We start from the raw sequence: 18,435 nt of genomic DNA, 5'->3' as shown, positions 1-18,435 counted from the left end.
TTCCCGGTACCGGAGAAAAACCAAAAAAAAAAAAAAAAAAAGGAAAATGAATGCCCAGGCATAGGCTGAAATGGGAGAAGGCGCAAAGGGCACAAAAAGAGAACAACTGGACAGTGAAGGAAACTGGTACAGAGCCTGCCATGTGAGGGGAGGCAAATCACGACGTGGTCTGACCTGGGTGGACGGTCACAGGAAGAAGGCACAGGGTGCTTCTTGTTACTGTTGAGAAGGACAAGGTGTGCCTTACCCACAGAGCCCCGGCAGGCGTCTCCTCTTGTCAAAGCTCAGTCACCCTCTGGGAGCTGTGGACTCCCAAACACACATCTCCGACCCAGACCTGTCCTTTGCGCCGATTTCTCCTGAAGACCTTCCTTTGAGGGTCTGAAGGATGTCCTTATTTGGAGACAGCTGCAGTCCTCCCTGGTTGTGCATTGTAGCAAACTACCTAGGAGCGTCAAGCAACCATCACTGTATTCAGCGCTTCTATCAACTTCAAAATATTTCTAACTTGTCCTTTTCTTTCCATCCCCAGCATGAGCACCCTAACCTAAGTCTCTATCCGTCTCACTCAGCCTGGAAGAAGAGTGCGTGTCTGGCCCAGCCCTCCACTCTTGTTTCCCTCAAGGCCATCATCTCCACTTCAGCGATTTAAAAGCCAGGGCTTCCTTGTGGCCCTGGGCAGTTGTGACGTGTGGAAGGGTGCCCGCCATGCTGTTTATTCCCCCATTGCTTGGCATTTACCTCCCAGTGCCACGTTCCCACCTCACCAACTGCCTTTAACTGTGAGCTCTCCCTCACCTGCATCCCTACCTCTACATCTGCTTTCAGAAAAGTTTGTTGTCATCTTTTTAAGATAAAAATGTACATATATTAGAACTCAGGAATTACGTTCCTAAGTGGGAACTCTCAGAAATGCATACTATGTTCATCAAAGCCCACAGAAAAGAATGTTCATAGCGGCATTGTTCATAAAAAGGCAAACATGTAACACAGCATATTTGTATAAATGCATTCATGGCTTGTTTCTGTAATGGACTACTATACAGTTGTGAAAATAATCACACAAAATGACCACAGATGACTCTCACAAATATGTCTCCATAACTACAGGGTGGGAGAGAATGATTCAGTTTCTGTAAATTACATAAAAGTTAAATTTTATCTAGGTGTTGGAAATAAAGATGGTGGCCAACTTTGAGAAGGGCAGCAAGGGGCTGTTAGTGGAAGGTGTCAGTCAGGTTTCTAGAGTTTTCGTCATCTGCCTCTTGACCAAAGCAACATTGCTTACTCTGTGATCATATATTGGCCATGATCTTTATTTTTGAAAAAGCAAAAATTACCTTCCAAAGGAGCAGAGCAGCAGGTAAAGGGGCAGGGGAAACCCAACCAGCACCAACAGAGGAGAGGACAGAACTGAGTGATTGGAAGGAGAGAGGGATGCAGAAGAGGCTTCATCCCCAGCCGTGGAGAGCAGGAGCTGCTAAGGGCAGTGAGGAGCCATGCGGGTGAGGTGAATGTTCTCTCTTCCTACGATCTGGCCTAGAAGCAGAGATGCAGAGCCAAGGCGCCAAAGTGAATCCCTGCTCTGTGCTTCTGACGGATATAAAGAAGGAAAAGCCGTTTTACTCAGAAAATGAGCAACGAGCCCACGCCAGGGCTAGAAGCAACCAGGCGTCTGACATAATAGGTATGGTCACAAGGATTTGTCGCTCTTCCCAGGCAGCCAGCTCCCAGGTAAGGGCCTCCGGTTTGTCCTCAGCATCCACCAAGGCCTGGAGCAGAGACAGGAAGGGGAGGACACCAGCGCCTGTGTAAGTGGGTTTGACCGTGGAGCTAAGCAGAAGAAGGGCCTTGGAAATTGAGGGAATTCCAGGAGGCAGAAATGGGGGGAATAAAAATGACTGATGTCAGAAAGCCTCATTCAAAAGGAAGAGAAGAAGGCAACAGGCAAGAGTTCAGGAAAAGAGAGGGGAAGTCAAGGAGCCAGGGTGTTCACGAGGGGAGAGGAGGAAATCACACCAAGAGTAGAAGGCAGAAAGAGAAACTGTCACCAGACACGCAGGTGGAAGCAGGAGTGGTGGGCGGGGCCCAGAACGTGACGTGAAGACAGAGGGAAAGCGACAGGCCACGTGACAGCGGGGAAAAGAAGAAGTAGAACGAGGGAGGAGGGGCGGAGCTGCCCGAACAGTCTGATCAGTGTTGAGACGAGGCCCTGTCCCAGTCTTCGCACTCAAGGGCGGTCCCGGGCTTGGGTGGGCCTAGCTTCCTAGTGCTGTCGCTGTGAGACTCTGTGCCGCACGGGCTCCTTGGTCAGCCCTGAGACTCTTACAGGGTTTCGCTCCTTTGTGCAGTCATCAGCAGTGACGACTCTGGAGAGCTCAGCGATGAAGACAAGGCCCCCGGAGCCTCCACCTCGGCCCTGAGAAGCGACAGTGGTAAGGAAGGCCGGGAGAGCAAGGCACGGGCTGTGGGCGTGAGCCCAGAGCTACAGCTTGGTGTGCATTTATTCTGTACGATGCTTCCACTTTATCCCAGAGCCCTGTCTCTATGTTGACTTTATTTAAACATTTCAGGAAATGCAGGGAGATGAGAAATGATCACACATTTATTTTGAGCGGTTAGTGTTACTGATAGAGTCTTCTTACATAGGCACTATGCACAATTGGTATAGGCAATTGGTACAGGCTAGCAAAATAATGACTTTTTTTTTACACTAATTAGTTGCCGTGCTGTGAGGTGACAGACTTATCCAGTGGTTTCTGTGGAGAACAGAAAGCTAAACATTCCTTTATTGGAAGATCATAATGTTATCTAGCCACAAACTTGAGCTAGTCAAAAGGAAAGTCACCCAACTATCTAACATTAGGAGAAATAAAGATTTGAGATAAAGTATTCTGAAACCCAAAGTACTGTTTTTGACAAAATTTGTCAGCAAGTAATGGCATGTGGAATGATTTTTTAAAAGACCTTTGCAGATAATTTATTATTCTTTTCTTTACAAACCCTTAAAGGGTAAGCAGGGTAGACACTGTGGCTTCCATGAGAAAACACAATCACAGAACTATTTCAAAGTCTTCTCCATAGTCTCATGAACAGTTAAAGGAAAGAACAAGCCTAGCCTCCTGGATTCTGAGTCCTTTGCTTTGTAAAAATGTGAAATAGAAGTGATTACCGAAATGTGTTTTCTCAGTCCTCACTGCAGCCTGAGTTGTTATAAAATTTAAAACTCTGTAATGCACAAATCGGTGGTTTGTTTTCCCTTCTTACTTTCTAGATCCAGAGGATTTTAGAGACATTCCTCTTTAGGGAAAGCACACAAAGAAAGACCTCAGAGCAAATGAAATTGTTACCTGCTCTAGAGGTTACAGAAGAACAATGTGTTACCTAAAGCGTTCATTCCAGTTGCTTACGATGTTGTTTAAAGGAAAATGTACATTTGCTTCCATTTTTAGATACTGCATACTTTTATCGTAGTGTGAGCAAAGAGCTCCATAAAATTGTCCCCAGGTATGTCTACGGCTCAAACACAAACGAGTGTTCTCCTCCTTGTAAAGACTCAAGGAGGCATTAGGCTGGAAAGGACAGAAGTGGCTCATCATCTTTAACGCAGGAGTCCAAGGTCATATGCATGAAGAACAGAGGCAGAGGTAGTGGGAGGGGATGGACATGTGGAGCCAGAAGTAGAAAAGGTATGAAGTAAAGGGGACAAGAACAGGGAGAAAGGGCCAAGCACCTCAAAGATGTCCCTTGCCAGGAAACTGTCTTCACCTCTGAGGGCAAAGATGGAGTTTCACTAACCAACTGGGCAGGTGACTTAGCAAGGCTTGGGTTTTTCGAGGTTTTTTCAAGTTTTCCTGTAAGATTTCTTACTGAATTGGTTCCGTGATTATACTTGAAACCTCTAAAAAATTCTACCTTTATTTTTAAAAATGTTTTACTAGTGTATGTTTGTAATATGTGGTGATTATGATCAGCTTGGGGACTGACATGCATACCTATGGCATCCCGAGTCTCCGTATTCCCCTCCTGGCCTGCTCTCCCCTCTTCTTCCTCTCCCCAGCCCCTGCCATCTCCGCAGGGCCCACCTCCCTGCGTCTTAACATGGCTCATGTGTTTTGCTTCCTAAACCACTTGTATTTTAAGGCTCTGCCTTCTTTTCTTCAGAGATCAGTCACTATGGCCCATTAGAATCAACTGAAGAAAAAGAGACCCAGGAAGCCACCTGCTCCGATCAGATTAAACCAAGTAAGCATACCAGAGTTGCAACTCCTTGGCTAAGAGTACCAGAGTCCCAATCCAGACCTTCTGAGCATTTCTGTACACTTTGATTCTAGAGCTTCTAGGGAACTGTTTTCTGCATTTAACCTCCCTATGCCGTTGGGAAGTGAAAGGTGTTAAGAAAGAATTATAAACTGTTGTTTAACTAGATAAGTCCAACTGCTTGACACAATGAACACAGCTAACAAATATGCTAACAAAATTAGTCGTTTTTTACTACACAATCTATTAATACTAAAGGGTTGAAATAATATACTTATTCTCTATCTCCCCTTTACATTTTATAGATCATAGTAAATACAGTAGTCCTCTATGTATTAATATTCTCTTTAGTCACTTGTTTAAAGTCTTCAAAGCATAATTTGTGTTGTTATTTAATTTTTGATTGGATAGAAATGACTTCAGATCAAGTAAATTCAAAGCCAAATTACAGTTGCATGGCTGACATGCACTGTGACTTTTATAGGACTTTTGTAAATAAACCTTCATATTGTTGTTGTGAAAACCTCAACAGGGAAATATGGTAATTAGGTGATCCCAACCTTATAGATGAAAAAACTGGAGAGAGTAATGATTAAGAGTCATTTACAAATTTGCACAAAGAATTTTTTTAAAAAGCCAGGTGGGATCCCAACTTTATGACCTTGGGCCTTTAGAATGAAACTGAATGGAAGGAAAGAGAGGAAAATGTTCTTCCGAACTTCGTTGGGATTGCAAGCCCGTTTGCTGTGGAGTTGTCACAGCACTTGTCATTGGTGTGCAAATAATGTTTTTCTCCCGTTCTTCTTTACAGAGCCCAAGAATTTCAGAGGTTCATCTACATTCAGAAAAAACCTTCTGAAAAGAGGTAAGCGAAAAACATGGTGATCCATGAACCATACTTCCTACAAGAGACTAATTCTAATCTTTGTTACAACCTTCAAACTAAAATACAAATTTGGTTTAATTTGAGATGATTTGTATGTTAATTTTTTATTAGGTAGGATAGACTACTGTAGAATATGACCCCAAAGAAGTCAATGACTCAAATATAATAAATTTTTTCAAATTTTTTAAATAGAACTTTAAGTTTTTTCTTGATGTTTACATGGGAGGAGTAGCCCTCATAGTCAAGTAGAAGATCCATCTTTTTCAATTCCAAATTTCTGTGTCTATTCTGAGAAAGAAAAAAAGCTATAAATACACACACATACTGATACAAGATCAACTACAGATCCTTAAAGAGACAAATTTAAAAAAAAGAAGATAACTCAGTGTAAAATGACAGGGAGCCGAGACAAAACCAAGATGCCCACTGGGGGTGAAATCCCAGCCTCAAGCTCCAGTGGCAGTGGAGGATGAAACATGAACCTCTGGGCCAGATTTGAGAGGCAGATCACAGAGCTCTGAGGGAGGGACACTCCTGCCCTGGCATGTCTGGCTTTCTAAGTTTTCTCCAGTTCTCTTTGTATAAGGTGTTCTTCCCCGTCTTGGTTTCCTTGTTCCACACTGAGAGTCCCCGGGGACATCTGGTCCTTTCTGCAGGGAGAGAACATGTCTATGACTCTTCAGAATCCAGCGAGGAAGAGACACTCCCCAAAATCAGGTTCTGGAGCTCAGGAAGGAGAAGTGGGCTGAGTACAACAGGTAAGGCCTGTCCTCCCCGGCTCCTGGATGTCAGGAGTCCAAGTTCAAAGCTCAAGTTCCCCACTTCAACTCACTCTGAGTAACACACCGCAGCATGATCCAGGCAATCTTGGGAGCCCACTCTCTGATTTACTTCCTGTAGATGTTTTGTTTTGTTTTGTTTTTTGAGACAGGGTCTCACTATGTAGTTCAGACTGGCCTTGAACTCACTGTGTAGCATAGGCTGGCCTCAAATTTGCAGTGATGCTCCTCCTCAACCTCCCAAGTGCTGGGATTACAGGCAAGCACCACCATGCCCGGCCTTCTAGATACTGTGAAAATTACAGACAATTTATAAATCCAGGCTTAACAAGTTGACTGCAGCTAAATGACAATGCACCTTTTATCACATACCATCAGACCTGTTTACCTCAAAGTATTGGACTGACAGCACGCTTTCCACTTCTACCCATCTTCTACTTTGTAGAGAAGAGAAAGGCATAGTTTGCTATTGCTTGGTTTTGTTACAGACTTGTTTAAAAGGGAAATGACCTTGGCTATTCTGTAATTATTGACATAAAGAAAGCCTTTTGGGTACTACCATTAAACTCACAGCTTTTGACAGCTGATACCCAGCATGACATTAGCCAAACAGTGATAACTGAAAATGTTGTTTGCATATATGGTCTCTGTTTATCTTTAGAACAACAAAAAGGCAAAATAAGGGTTGCTCCCCCCTGTTGCATAGGTGGGGAAACTTCAGCACTTAAACCATTAAGGCTTTTCTACACGTTCCATGTAGGAAGTTACTGGAAGAAGCAGAACTAACACCTTGGACTCAACAAATGTCTCTGATCCTTTGTTCTAACCCTTGAAGCCAGGTGTATTTTAGAATTCAAAAATGGTTTATTATTTTAGAAGGACAATGTGCTCTGTAATCTATATTATAAAACACCTCCAATTGAATCTAGGGTCAGAATCCCATTCTCAAATATACTATCTTAATGTTTCCGGGAAAATTACATGATATTCATGCCAAATGTGGTTATATTTTACAGGGACTCTTGGCAGGGCAAGTCTAGATGCACTGCTAAGTTAGTTGCAACCTACAAATGCATATTGGTTTCAAAATGCATTTGATTTTGCAACTAGGGCTAAATAATTTTGGGTCTCTGCCCCATTTGGTGGAATCTGTGTTAAAATGAAAAGAGAATTAATCATCATACATCTTCATAGTTCAAATCCTGTCCACAGTGTACACACTCATAAAATGTATCACCCTTGTAGATATAGATCACTGGTTTTATCTTTCTTTTCTTTCCATGTGGAGGACACACAACTGAAAAAGACCAATTAAAAACTCTGCATGTAACAAATATTCCCTTTTGCTACAAAAGCTTCATTCAGAAAATTCTTAATACTCTTTGAAATAACAAACTAAATTTGTTAGGAGTTTTAGATGATTCACATTATACACTTTGAGTTAGTTGGGCTGGACTAATTGGTAAAACGTGCACTTGAAAGTGTGCAGTGGCACAAGCACAATGCAAGTTTATTTTTCACGCATATAAAGAGGATAAAATAGTCCCCAAGTGGAGACATGCTCTGCTCAGCACAGTCATTTAGGGCTCAGCCGGTGAGGGGCTGATACATTTTAAATGTGACTTCCATGTCCCCCTGGATAAAAAAGAAGCAGAAGTGGAAGTGTGTACAAACAAGTGGAAAAGGTAAGAAATACAAGAAATGGTGACAGAAGGGAGAGTGTTTCATGGCAAAGTTGTTCTGGCCCCAGCCTCGGGGATGGTTCCTGGAGCAACTGGTGGGAGAATACTTCTAACCCTCTGACACCCTTCTCTAATTTCTTTTTAAACAATTCTCTGCTGGGCTGGCTCCTAAGACCCAGACTAAGAGCATGAAGCATTTTCCTTCTTCCTCCAGGGCTCAGCAACAGCGACTCTGCCAAACTGAATCACAGAGAAGAGCATGCAGAAGCCCTAAGAAGTGGATCAGGTAAAGAAGATTAGGATGCCAAGCCTTGGCCTGCAGGATGTCAGGAATCTGAATTAAAAGCAACCGTGTTTCTGAGCACCTTGCCTGCCTTGCATCCAGTTAATCCTGGGAACTCCTGATAACTTTAGAAAATGGAAGGAGGCAGAAAATTATCATAAACTCATGTTACCAAGATGAGGCTTACTCACTAAATGTATGTAATTATATATTGCTATTACAGAAGAAATAAATGACAAAATGATGTTATCTTTTTTAAATACCCACTGTCCTGCCTAGTAACAAAAGACCTTAGCTTTCTATTAATACAATGGTCATCTGTCACTTGTAATTGTAGAAACCAGAGAAGACAATTGGGCCTCCTATGTAACTGTAGACAAAAATAAAAACTTTGGATCAATCACTTGCAAATGTTAGTATAGTTTTTGACAAATGTCCTTCACAGTGTCACTGGATTATACTGCATGACTTCAGTGTCCTTTGACAAATATTCTGTCATCACAAAACCCTTAAGACTTAAGCAGGCCAACTCTTGCAATCCTTGTTTTGTGCTGAGGAAATAGATATACACACTTGTAAAGGTCAAACACTTAAAGGAACAGTAGGTACTAGCAATCCAAGTGTCTCACAGTAAATGACTATTGTATATGACACAACTGAAGGAAAGAGCTATGCAACATGATCAGAGTTTAAAGAGGTGGTAAAAGAAACCCAAAGTATTCATAGGGAAATGCATCAGTGATGGAGACCACCGCTCTGAGCAGAACTGAATATTAACCAAGTGGCTTTCCATGTTTACGTGTGAGTCACTGGCCTCCACTGAGGCCTGTAATGGTGGCTGAAGACATGAGGCCTCAAAGGACAAGACAAGGCCACAGCTGAGGACTTTTGGCTCCAACCCCAATGAGCTAAAAGGAGACTGTAGCTGCAGGCATCTCACTCCTACAGTAAAGGGCTTCCTGGAGATAATATAGTTCTCCTAAATTAATATAAGTATTACCTGGGGAATTTCGTAAAGGGTTTCCCAAGTCCTGCCCGGAGTCCTACATTTTCTTGAGCATCCCCCTCCTTTATTTGAAAACCTAATAAATATGGGCAACCAAGGGACATCTGGGTCTGAACCAAGAGAATCTTAAATATTGTAAGAAAACTGGACCCACCTGGAGCCCTATAATCATTTAAATTGTCTCACTTATTTAAGCCTTTGCTGTCTACTCATTTGAGAGATTGCAGGCCTGATCAGCCTACAATAATTAGGATTATTAACCCAATACATCAAGTACCTGATTCAAGAAAAAAAGCTTATTTAATAACAACAAGAAATAATATACATAGTATAGTACACCAAATATATGTGTACACATAATAATGTATGATGTATACATACATGTGTGTATAATATATACAGGTATATGTATAATATATATAGTCCACCAAAAAATGTATACACCAGAAAAAGAAAAACTTATGTAAATATTTTAATACTAAATTTATTGAGACATCATGAGATTAAAACAAGTTACCTTTGGTCTCTACAATTACAAGAGATGCTTAAAATGGTGGCCATTGGCTTCCAGACATTTGTCAGTACAGTGAACTGCTGAAGTGTGTATACTTATTTTAGCCTATATAGATAGATGATAGATGATGGATAGATAGATAGATATAGATATAGATAGATAGATGATAGATATGGAACTGGCAAATGTTTGTTTGTGTGTGTTGAGCTCAATGCATTTCATTAGAGAGGGGAAAATGAAAATCACAAATAGATAGACAGGGTAGGAATAGAACTGCCTATTTTGTATACAAAGTACCTAGAGGGAAAATCCAAAATGGATTCATGGAAAAACGGAGACAGAACCAAGATTAAGAGCATCACTGAAAAAAATATACAGGTGACTGGAAAAGTCAGAGAGACTTAGTCAGAGCTAGGCTTGTATAAAGGCAGGGCAAAGGTAGGAACTGAAAAGGAGAAGGAAAAAGATGGAAGAAGAGACTAAGTCTCTGGTGGAGCTGAGGCGGTCCTTGAGTGGGTGTGCTGTTTTCTATGCTCCCTTGAATGCTCCGCAGAGCTCACAGACTATCAACTGCAGTTCATAGACTGCTGTTTCCTTATTTCTCTTCAGTGTCTTGTCAATCTAAGATCTTCAATGAATAGAAGAAGAGAGTCAGAAGGGATTAGGCCTATTAGCATGGTGGAGAAGCCCATTATGATATCAGTTATTCGTGTCTTCCTGTGTACATGCAGGAAAAATTCTTCCTTATCTCTCCTCAACACACACACACACACACACACACACACACGCGTGCGCACTTGTCCTCAGACTCTAACTGCTTTCTACAGGTTTTTGGAGCCAAATGCAAAACAGTGGGGCTCCTAGAGGGATAGGGTGATGCTGAGTGAATAATGTAAAGAGAAAGGAAGAGAAAGATGGGCTGCATCATCAAATGAGAAGATATCTGAAAAGTTCCACCTTTTCCTAAGTGGACACGGATCCAAGTGTACAGGCTGGGAGTCTGGGGGAGAAAGGGGATGATTTCCAAGTTTCCTCTCAGGAATTGTACCAGCAGCATGGAAACAAAGTCCATGACAGGCTTGCAACATAGAAAGCCCCCAGGGAACTGGCAAAGGTAACAGAGCGGGCAGTGTGGTCAGTGTCAAAAGCGCTGGCATTTGGTGATGATGAAAGCGGTAATCTGTGAGGTGAAACTGAATATAGATGAAAGAAATGGGGCTAAAGAAAAAGGTTGATGTTGTAAAAATGGGTAAAAATCAATACGAAGGTTGCCTCAATAATAAAACTAGACCCAGCAACATGAATGTAGAAAAGTCAGTGGAATGATATATACACAGGAGGTGACAAAGGAGAGGCAGGAAAGATGAGGCACAATGGAAACTATGCAGGGAAATTGTGCAGAGATGAGAAAAGATGTGCAGGAGCCGCAGCGTTAAGGGAACGGCTGGAGACGTTGCTGGATCCGAGATAGAGATGAAACAAAAGCAACTTGGTGCAAGCTGTGGCTCACAGTAAGGGTGAGTTTTCACAGGAAAATGTTCTCAGGCATTTAAGTGGCCCCCGTCACTCACTCAGATTACAGGAAACCCCACCCAAGCATTTCATCCACTCCCATGGCTTCAACCTCCATCCACAACCGAATGGTTCCTAGAGGATATCTCCAGCCAGCTGGCCTGCACACTTTCAGGGGGTGGCCTCTGTCCGCGGTCCTGAAAATCTTGTGTGCCGCTGGAATGTCTCTTGAGACCTTCAAACTCCAGATTTAATGCTCCTAAAAGTGCATGTATCATTTTCCCCCTAAAACTAGTCTCCAGTGTTCCCTCTTTCTAAAACACACTATTAGCTAGCGCTTCCTTGCAAGCGGGAATTCTCAGCATCTTCTATAAAGGGAAAGGACGTATACACAGAGAGGAATGAGAAAAGAGATTCCTGAGGAAGAGCCACTCTTTGACGTAGGAGTGGGGAGGAGGGAATCACTACTGTTGGGAGGAAAAAAGATCTTTAGATGGAAGGGAGCATAAATGAACGTTTTGTACAAATCACAATTTAGGAGCAGAACCACAAGGACCTGGAAATAAATGTTCCTGTGTCATGTGCCCCTCAGAATGTGTGCCAGGAGGCCAAGAAGCAAGGATGGAGAATGGGCACACATCTCACATAAGGGGTAAGGTACTCAAAGATCTTGGGGGTAGAGGAGACCCAGAAATGCCACAGATGCTGGGCATTACTGTGGCAGGTGCTCAGAGGTCAAGGAGAACATCAGGCAGACTCTGGCTCACCAACAGGAAATAGGCCCTCAGGCACCAGGCTACAGGATATTAAGAATCTGAAATCAGACTTCTCACTTCTTACTTTACTCGACTGTGAGAACACGGTGATCAGGAACAACTCCAGTCCAGAAGCCTGTTCTCTGTATTTGCTTAGCCCACCCCTTTTGGGAACTGCAGAGAAAAGGAGCTGGTTGGAAAGTTATGATGAACAAGACTGGCTCTGTTGGTTACAAATGGATGCTGTGGTACAAACACACAAAATGGCAGTGTCTTATTCATTATATCAGCACAACAATACCAAAGGGTTGGATTTATATGATTTCTGTCCTTCCCTGTGGAACAAACAAGGCCATATTCTTCTGCTGGTAGATTTGGCAGATAGCAGTGTCACTTTGTCACAACCTTAGAAAGGCCTTGAAATACAAGTGGTCCTGGTACCTGTCAAGAAAAATACCCCAGATAACCATTCTTAACTAAAAATTAAGTATGTCCTCCAACACATAAGTGATTTACACAGTGATCTTCTATGAAGTTTTACAAATGTCTTCTTTAATCTTCATTAAAAAAATTTAAAACCTGAACAAGGTAACTGTTGCTATTGCTGTTACATAAAGGAGAAAATTGATCCGCATGAGTAATTAAGAGATTTCCCAAAGTCTTAAAGAACTAAAGGGAGATCTTAGGCACCAATCTGTACCTGTCAGTTTTCAGAAGGAAGTTATAGAAATGATACTATGACAGTATTTGTAACTTTAATTTATAAGTTACAGTTCTCTAATCACCACCTGTTACTCTGTAGATGCTGTGGATGTGGGAAATGATTCTACTTTGGGAAAAGGCATTGGGAAGAGAAGTAAGAACTAATAAGAATTTGTTTGAATTTGATATTGCAAGTGAACTGTGTTTAATGCTAAGATCTATTATTGCTATTTTCTACACCTTTTTATGACAAAAATGAATACCTTGTAAAGTAACAACTTATTTCTTTCAAAATGCTTATACCTTTATGTTTTTTATCCTGATTTTAAAATTTGTTTCCTATAGTCATTGATCTATCAAGAATATATCGTTAAAAAAAAAAAAAAGAATATATCGTTCATGTGTAAATATACTTTGGGATACAGTTTTATTTATTTAAATAAGGTAATTATATATAATATATATATTTAAATAAGGTAATTATATCTATTATATATATGTGCTTTCCTCATATGTATATTTAAATTATTAAACTAGTATATTGTAGTGAAACAAGGAACACATTTAACTCCTTTAGTTGAATTATTAAAAATATTATTTCAGGGCTGTTTAACATCATTTTCATTTTCATTGTGGCAACAACTTTTCTTCTGTTTTTGGTCATTTGTTTTTCTTCTTCCTAGAAGTCTTTGCTCTAGGGTGATGTTAGTATTGCCCGTTAAAGCGTTCATCTCTTTCTGTCTGTGCTGAATGGCTGTAGAGAGCCTCTCATGGTGTACATATTAAATCTGGGGCATGCATGTTGCCAATAGTTTGTATGCTAGAGAATCCTTTGCCTTAAAGAAATTTTAAATTTTTCAGTATTCAAATTTGGCAGGCATTGTCTCAGTGGTTCCTGCGTTTCTTATCATATTTAGAGGAGCTATTTGTACCTCAAGCCTTAAAAAATACTGTTCTGTATTTGATCACAGAATGTTTGTGAAGTCCCTGGTCACTTTAAACCTTTACACCTACCATCCACATGGGATTTCCCTGTTTTTGTATATATGAGATGGAAATTTAAACAATATTGCCTATGATACTGCGTTATGATTTTAGTCACCACCTGGATCATGCAGGGACTTTACCTATTCTTTTATTAGCTTTTCTTTTGCGATTGAAGGAACTAACAAAGAGAAAGGGAGGTTCAGAGTTGGAATAACCCTGCTGGGGATGAATTTTAGGATAAGTTCAAGAAGCTCTCTCCCCACCCTCTTCACAAGTTCTGTTTTGTTTTCTTTTTTTGGTTTTTCTCCGGTACCAGGAACCGAACTCACGACCTTGCGCTTGCCAGGCAGGCGCTTTGCCGCTGAGCTAAATCCCCAGCCCCCCTCTTCACAAGTTCTATGGAACCTCTGATCCTAAATCCATTGAATTGGCGTATTAATTGGGGATCAGTAGAGATGTTTACTCATTTATTTGTGTTTCATCGAGTATTCTCCCACTGGGAATTTTCATTGCATAACTCATGCACTTTTTGAATAGTTTTCTATGTTGTGTAAATCCATGCGTTGCTATGAACATATTCTTTTCTACTACATAGTAACTGGAGTGAGTTTAAATGAGACAAAACTCTCAACATTTTTATTTAAACAGGAAATATCTGATCATTTTATTACCTAATTATATGTGAGGGAATCAGCATGCTACTGATTTAATATAAAATCTGATGAGCATTTCTACAGTTTAGGAACCCAAGTGTAGCTTAAAATACGAAGGCCAAAAATTAAGTGAGACAGTGAGCCAGAATTACAAGTTTCCTTGGAAATCAGTTGCTTAAGAAGTGGCAATCATTTCTAATTTGGGAAAGTATTACAAGATCACCTTCAAATAACTCTTCCAATGATAAATTTAGAGAATAGAAAAAATTATTAATGATTATGAATAGACACATCTCTGTATTTTACTACAGAATAAGACTGAGCTTTTTACAAAATTTCCCAGTCTAACACTTCATCAAATCAGACTCTTCTGATTAGTTTTACAGTGCAGAATGCTCTTTCTTCTTCCACAGTGTGTTACAGAGACTTTCCCTTCGTCTCTTTCTGTGATTCCTTTGTTAGGGAGACCGAGCATTTTTAAAATCTAGTCCCTGGAATTCCATTAGTTAACTTTCTAAGGAAAGCAGACTCATAGAGCCCAACTTTATTGGCAAAAATAGAGAAAGACCTGAAAAGGATTTAATCTAAAACTGGTAAAACAGAATGTATATAGATTTTTTTCTACTATAGCACCCCATCCTTTTGCTGTCCTCTGAACCAGTTGGAGACCCCTTAACTTTTTATTCTCCTATTTTCTTCCTTGGCTTCACCTAAAAACAAAATGTGAACAATTATTTCAATACTTAAGTGAGGGTGCTTATAATATCTTTGGAAAGACTACTCCATTATGATACTTTACAATCATTCCTGCTACTTCTTGGCTATTCCTAGCCTCATTAAAATACTTTTACTTTTTTTTTCTTTTTTCTCCAAATACTGATGACCTTTCTTTCTATACCTCCCACTTACCAGACCTCATCCTTAGGGGCCTCAACACACTTCCCTTCTTATTGATTAACCTACTCATTCCCCACTGCCAACCCTCGCACAACTTTTTTCCATATAAATCAGACCACATCTACACTAAAGATGGCTGACAGCTGTTCTTCCTTCAAGTTATGTGTTTGGGGTAAGGATATACAAAGGGGCATACTGGAGTCCATCTTACTGTCCATTATTACTGGAATAAGATATCATTTAAGGGAATGGAAGGAAGATAGATAAATAGATAGATAGATATGGAATTTCTTCTGGGTTTTCTAGCCTGATTTATTGTTTTATCTATTCTGCATCAATACATATCAAGTATTGGTACATATTAAGCATGATAATTTTATAGTATTATCTCAATCACTTTTCTTTTTCAAATTTGTTTCTGCAATTATGGCCATTTTCCCATTCTTGTGAATTTTAATATTTTGTCAACCTGTGAAAATCTTGTTAGATTTTTATTAAAATTGAGTAGAATAAACTGGAAGAGAACTGACAACCTCTAAAATACTGAGTGTTCCTATTCATGAACATGAGATATCTCACATTTATTGTTTCCTCTTTTAGCTACTTCATTTTTTATTTATTTGACAAAAATGTATTTCCTAAACAGCTCAGTAAGGATAAAGAAGTAGACAAAATTTCATCAAGCTTATATGCTACTAGGAGTTTACATTCATGAAGAGTTTTATTTTATTTTGCTTTTTGTAGTGCTGAGGCCCTCATAAATGTAAGGCAAATGCTCTACTACTGAGCTACACTCCCAGCCCAACACATAATATTCTAGAAAGTGACAATATTAAAAAAAGATTTAAAAAGTAGTGCAGGTATAGAGTGATGGAAGTGTTCCATTTTATGTATGATGATCAAGGAGAGACTCACTAACTATATGTAAGAAAAGACCCAAATGAGATATGGGACTAAGGTGTGGCACTGAGGCAGAGACAACTTCCACTGCAGAGGCCTGAGGGAGGACCACGCTTGGTCATTTTGGGAGTGACAAGCAGGCTACTAGCTGCAGAAATAAAGGTTGTGTGGAAGGTGGTTTGTCGGGGTCATGTAGAGCTCACAGACCGTAATGAAGACTTTGGATTCTTGCCTCACATCATTTGAGCTGGGAGGTGATATGATCTAGATTCAGTTTTTAAAGGTATGCTCTGGAATCCACCCTAGGAGGACATGAGTGAGAATGTAAGAAGGAGGCTGTTATAATGGTCCAGGCAGGGTGATTGCATATTGGACTAAGCCAGTAGTAATGGAGGTATTCAGAAGTGGGTAGGTTATAAAAATACGTGTGTGCTGTGTGCGTGTGTGTTTGTACACCTATGCAACCCACTCTCACTATTCCCAGTAGTCATATTCTATAAAGTCACCATGAGCACAGATTTAGCAAGTATCGGACCACTGCTTCTAGGGGAGACTTCTATGTTTTCTTTCTTTAGCCATATTCATGTAGTTTTTTAAGTTTTCCAAATAAGCACAAAGAACATTTCTCATTTTCTCCTTCAACTGTACCATGTTTCATTGTATGAATGGACCATAATTTATTTATACAATTCTCTTGAATATATTGGTAGCACACAAATGTCTCAGTGAATGAATATGTGCCTATATCACTATGGTGTGTTCAAGTGTCACTGTAGGAAAAATTCTGAGATGTAGGATTATGAAATAAAAAGAATACTGAGGATGCATTTATAATCTTGACATATGTTGCCATAGTACTGTTTCTTTGAGTATGCTGCCAAATTTGCCAGTTTGATAAACAAAGAAATGGCATTTGAATGTTGCCTGAATTGATTTGCATTCAGTCATTATATGAGTGAGGTTGAGTGGTTTTTTATATATGTAATATACATTTGTGTTTTTATGAAGTGTCAGTTTATTTCCTTTGGCTCATTTTTCTGTTGTTATTGGTCTTATAAATTTCTGCTAATTTTCTAGAGTAGGATAATTAACCTTTGTAAGACAGTTAAAATTTTCTTCATTTAATATTTGCCTCTTTGCTTAGAATGATTTCTGGGTATGGTATATTTATATATAATAGGTATATAGATTTTTTTACATAATTCAAATTTATCAGTCTTTTGGGGATTTTTGGCTTTTGGATGGCAGTTTGTAGGACATAGCCTACTCAAAGTTTATATTATATGATAATTTTCCATTTTTCTATATTATATGTTTCATATTTCACATTAAAATCTTTGATCCATTTAGAATCTACCACAGTTCACCCATTGTGCAAAGACCGAATTTACTTTTCTCTTCTTTCTGTCATTTGATTTGTCATACTGTACTTTTTTAACTTTTCTGGAGCAAATGTTTATTTAATGCAGTTGGTACTACTTTTTACTGATTATTTAAGGCTCTTCTGTGTGTTTGTGGGCCCTGTATTACAATTCACATCAACCTTGTTAACTATATTATTTGGCTCTTCTTGTGCCTCCTCTGCTTTTTCCACTGATCTCTCATGGGCTGAAGAAAACAAAAACAAAGTTCTTCTAATAGCTGTTTCTGCTTCATATAGTGTCTCTGATAATTTCCCCTTGCTTAAAACTTTTTGGCCTGAATTACACTTTCTTTGGTATTCAGGTCAAGACCACTGGTTTCTTATTGAGATATGCTGAATAATTTTTTGCCTATATCTTTGAGTGTTTTTAAAATATATTTTAAATGAGTCACCTGTTTATAATGAAAAGTTGGTATGAACCCAATCTCAACATTTTCTTTTTGAATGATTTAAGCACATTTACCCTTATTGATAAGACCAAGGTGTTTGATCTTGCTTTAGTCACATTGATTTCTTTTATGTATTCTAGAATTTGGGGTTTTTAAAATGCCAACACTCTACATTCTCTCTTCTATGCATTTTTTGTGTGCACGTGAGAACTACTGCTACTTAGAAAGGTTTACATTTTAGTTCCAGTGTTTTATACTGACAAAGGGCTACATAGCTGAAATTATCCTTTTCCACTTTCTTTATGGCTAACTCTGGCATGTGACAAAGTTCTGGCTGGTGGTATATGAGCAGAAGAAATGTGAGCCACTCTGGCTCTTTCCTGTGAAAGCAGTGGTGTAGCTAGAGTCTGTGCCACTAGGGGGTGGTCCTTCAATTTGCTGCCCTCCACCATATCAAAATATGTTAACCTATTTAAATGCAAAATTAGAATGACATCTAGAGGAAAACATTCGTATTTTAATGTACTCTAATCTTGGCCTTGTTAAAGTGGAGTAAATTGTTACAATAATTTTCCTTTTGGCCAATAACAGCACCTAAAATATGTGCTGCCCAAGGTGGGGGAGTGCTCCCTGCACCTCCACCCCCGCTCCAGCCCCACCCCCACCCTGAGCCACTGTTTGAAAGGCATAAAGGGCCAAGCCCTTCCCATTCCTACATTTGCGATGGCAGGAGCCTATGCGGCCATTATCTAAGGAAGTGTGTGTTTCTGTTCTAGTCATTACTCTTAGAATTAGCTTTCTTAGAAT

At 39.9% G+C, this 18,435-nt stretch overlaps 2 protein-coding genes across 13 annotated transcripts in view; one reads left to right on the top strand and one right to left on the bottom strand.

Annotated features, from left to right (window-relative positions):
* The window catches only part of LOC102027482 (nuclear body protein SP140-like protein), a 143,168-nt gene that overhangs the window by 65,966 nt on the left and 58,767 nt on the right, over nt 1-18,435 (bottom strand). For 2 of the 5 annotated variants that reach the window (XR_001236171.1, XR_001236159.1), the window contains one exon: nt 248-445. The exons of 1 other annotated variant lie outside the window; for it this stretch is intronic. The gene's annotated coding sequence lies outside the window, so the exon portion shown is untranslated. Of the gene's footprint in view, nt 1-247; nt 446-5,307; nt 5,797-18,435 lie in introns of those variants that run through there. 2 more of the 5 variants (XR_001236160.1, XR_001236162.1) reach the window with 2 other exon arrangements.
* The window catches only part of Sp100 (SP100 nuclear antigen), an 81,500-nt gene that overhangs the window by 43,703 nt on the left and 19,362 nt on the right, over nt 1-18,435 (top strand). For 6 of the 8 annotated variants that reach the window (XM_013519803.1, XM_013519805.1, XM_013519802.1 and 3 more), the window contains 8 exons: nt 1,538-1,687; nt 2,352-2,435; nt 4,165-4,245; nt 5,072-5,125; nt 5,803-5,904; nt 7,822-7,893; nt 11,461-11,574; nt 12,480-12,533. In XM_013519803.1, the coding sequence (XP_013375257.1) occupies nt 1,538-1,687; nt 2,352-2,435; nt 4,165-4,245; nt 5,072-5,125; nt 5,803-5,904; nt 7,822-7,893; nt 11,461-11,574; nt 12,480-12,533 (711 nt within the window). The remainder of the gene's footprint in view (nt 1-1,537; nt 1,688-2,351; nt 2,436-4,164; nt 4,246-5,071; nt 5,126-5,802; nt 5,905-7,821; nt 7,894-11,460; nt 11,575-12,479; nt 12,534-18,435) is intronic. The other 2 variants (XM_013519804.1, XM_013519809.1) reach the window with 2 other exon arrangements.

This window comes from Chinchilla lanigera, unplaced genomic scaffold (genome assembly GCF_000276665.1).
Source record: "Chinchilla lanigera isolate Chin_1 unplaced genomic scaffold, ChiLan1.0 scaffold00052, whole genome shotgun sequence".
Taxonomy (NCBI): domain Eukaryota; kingdom Metazoa; phylum Chordata; class Mammalia; order Rodentia; family Chinchillidae; genus Chinchilla; species Chinchilla lanigera.
The sequence above is the reverse complement of the archived record's forward strand: the minus strand, read 5'-3'. Positions and strand labels throughout refer to the sequence as shown.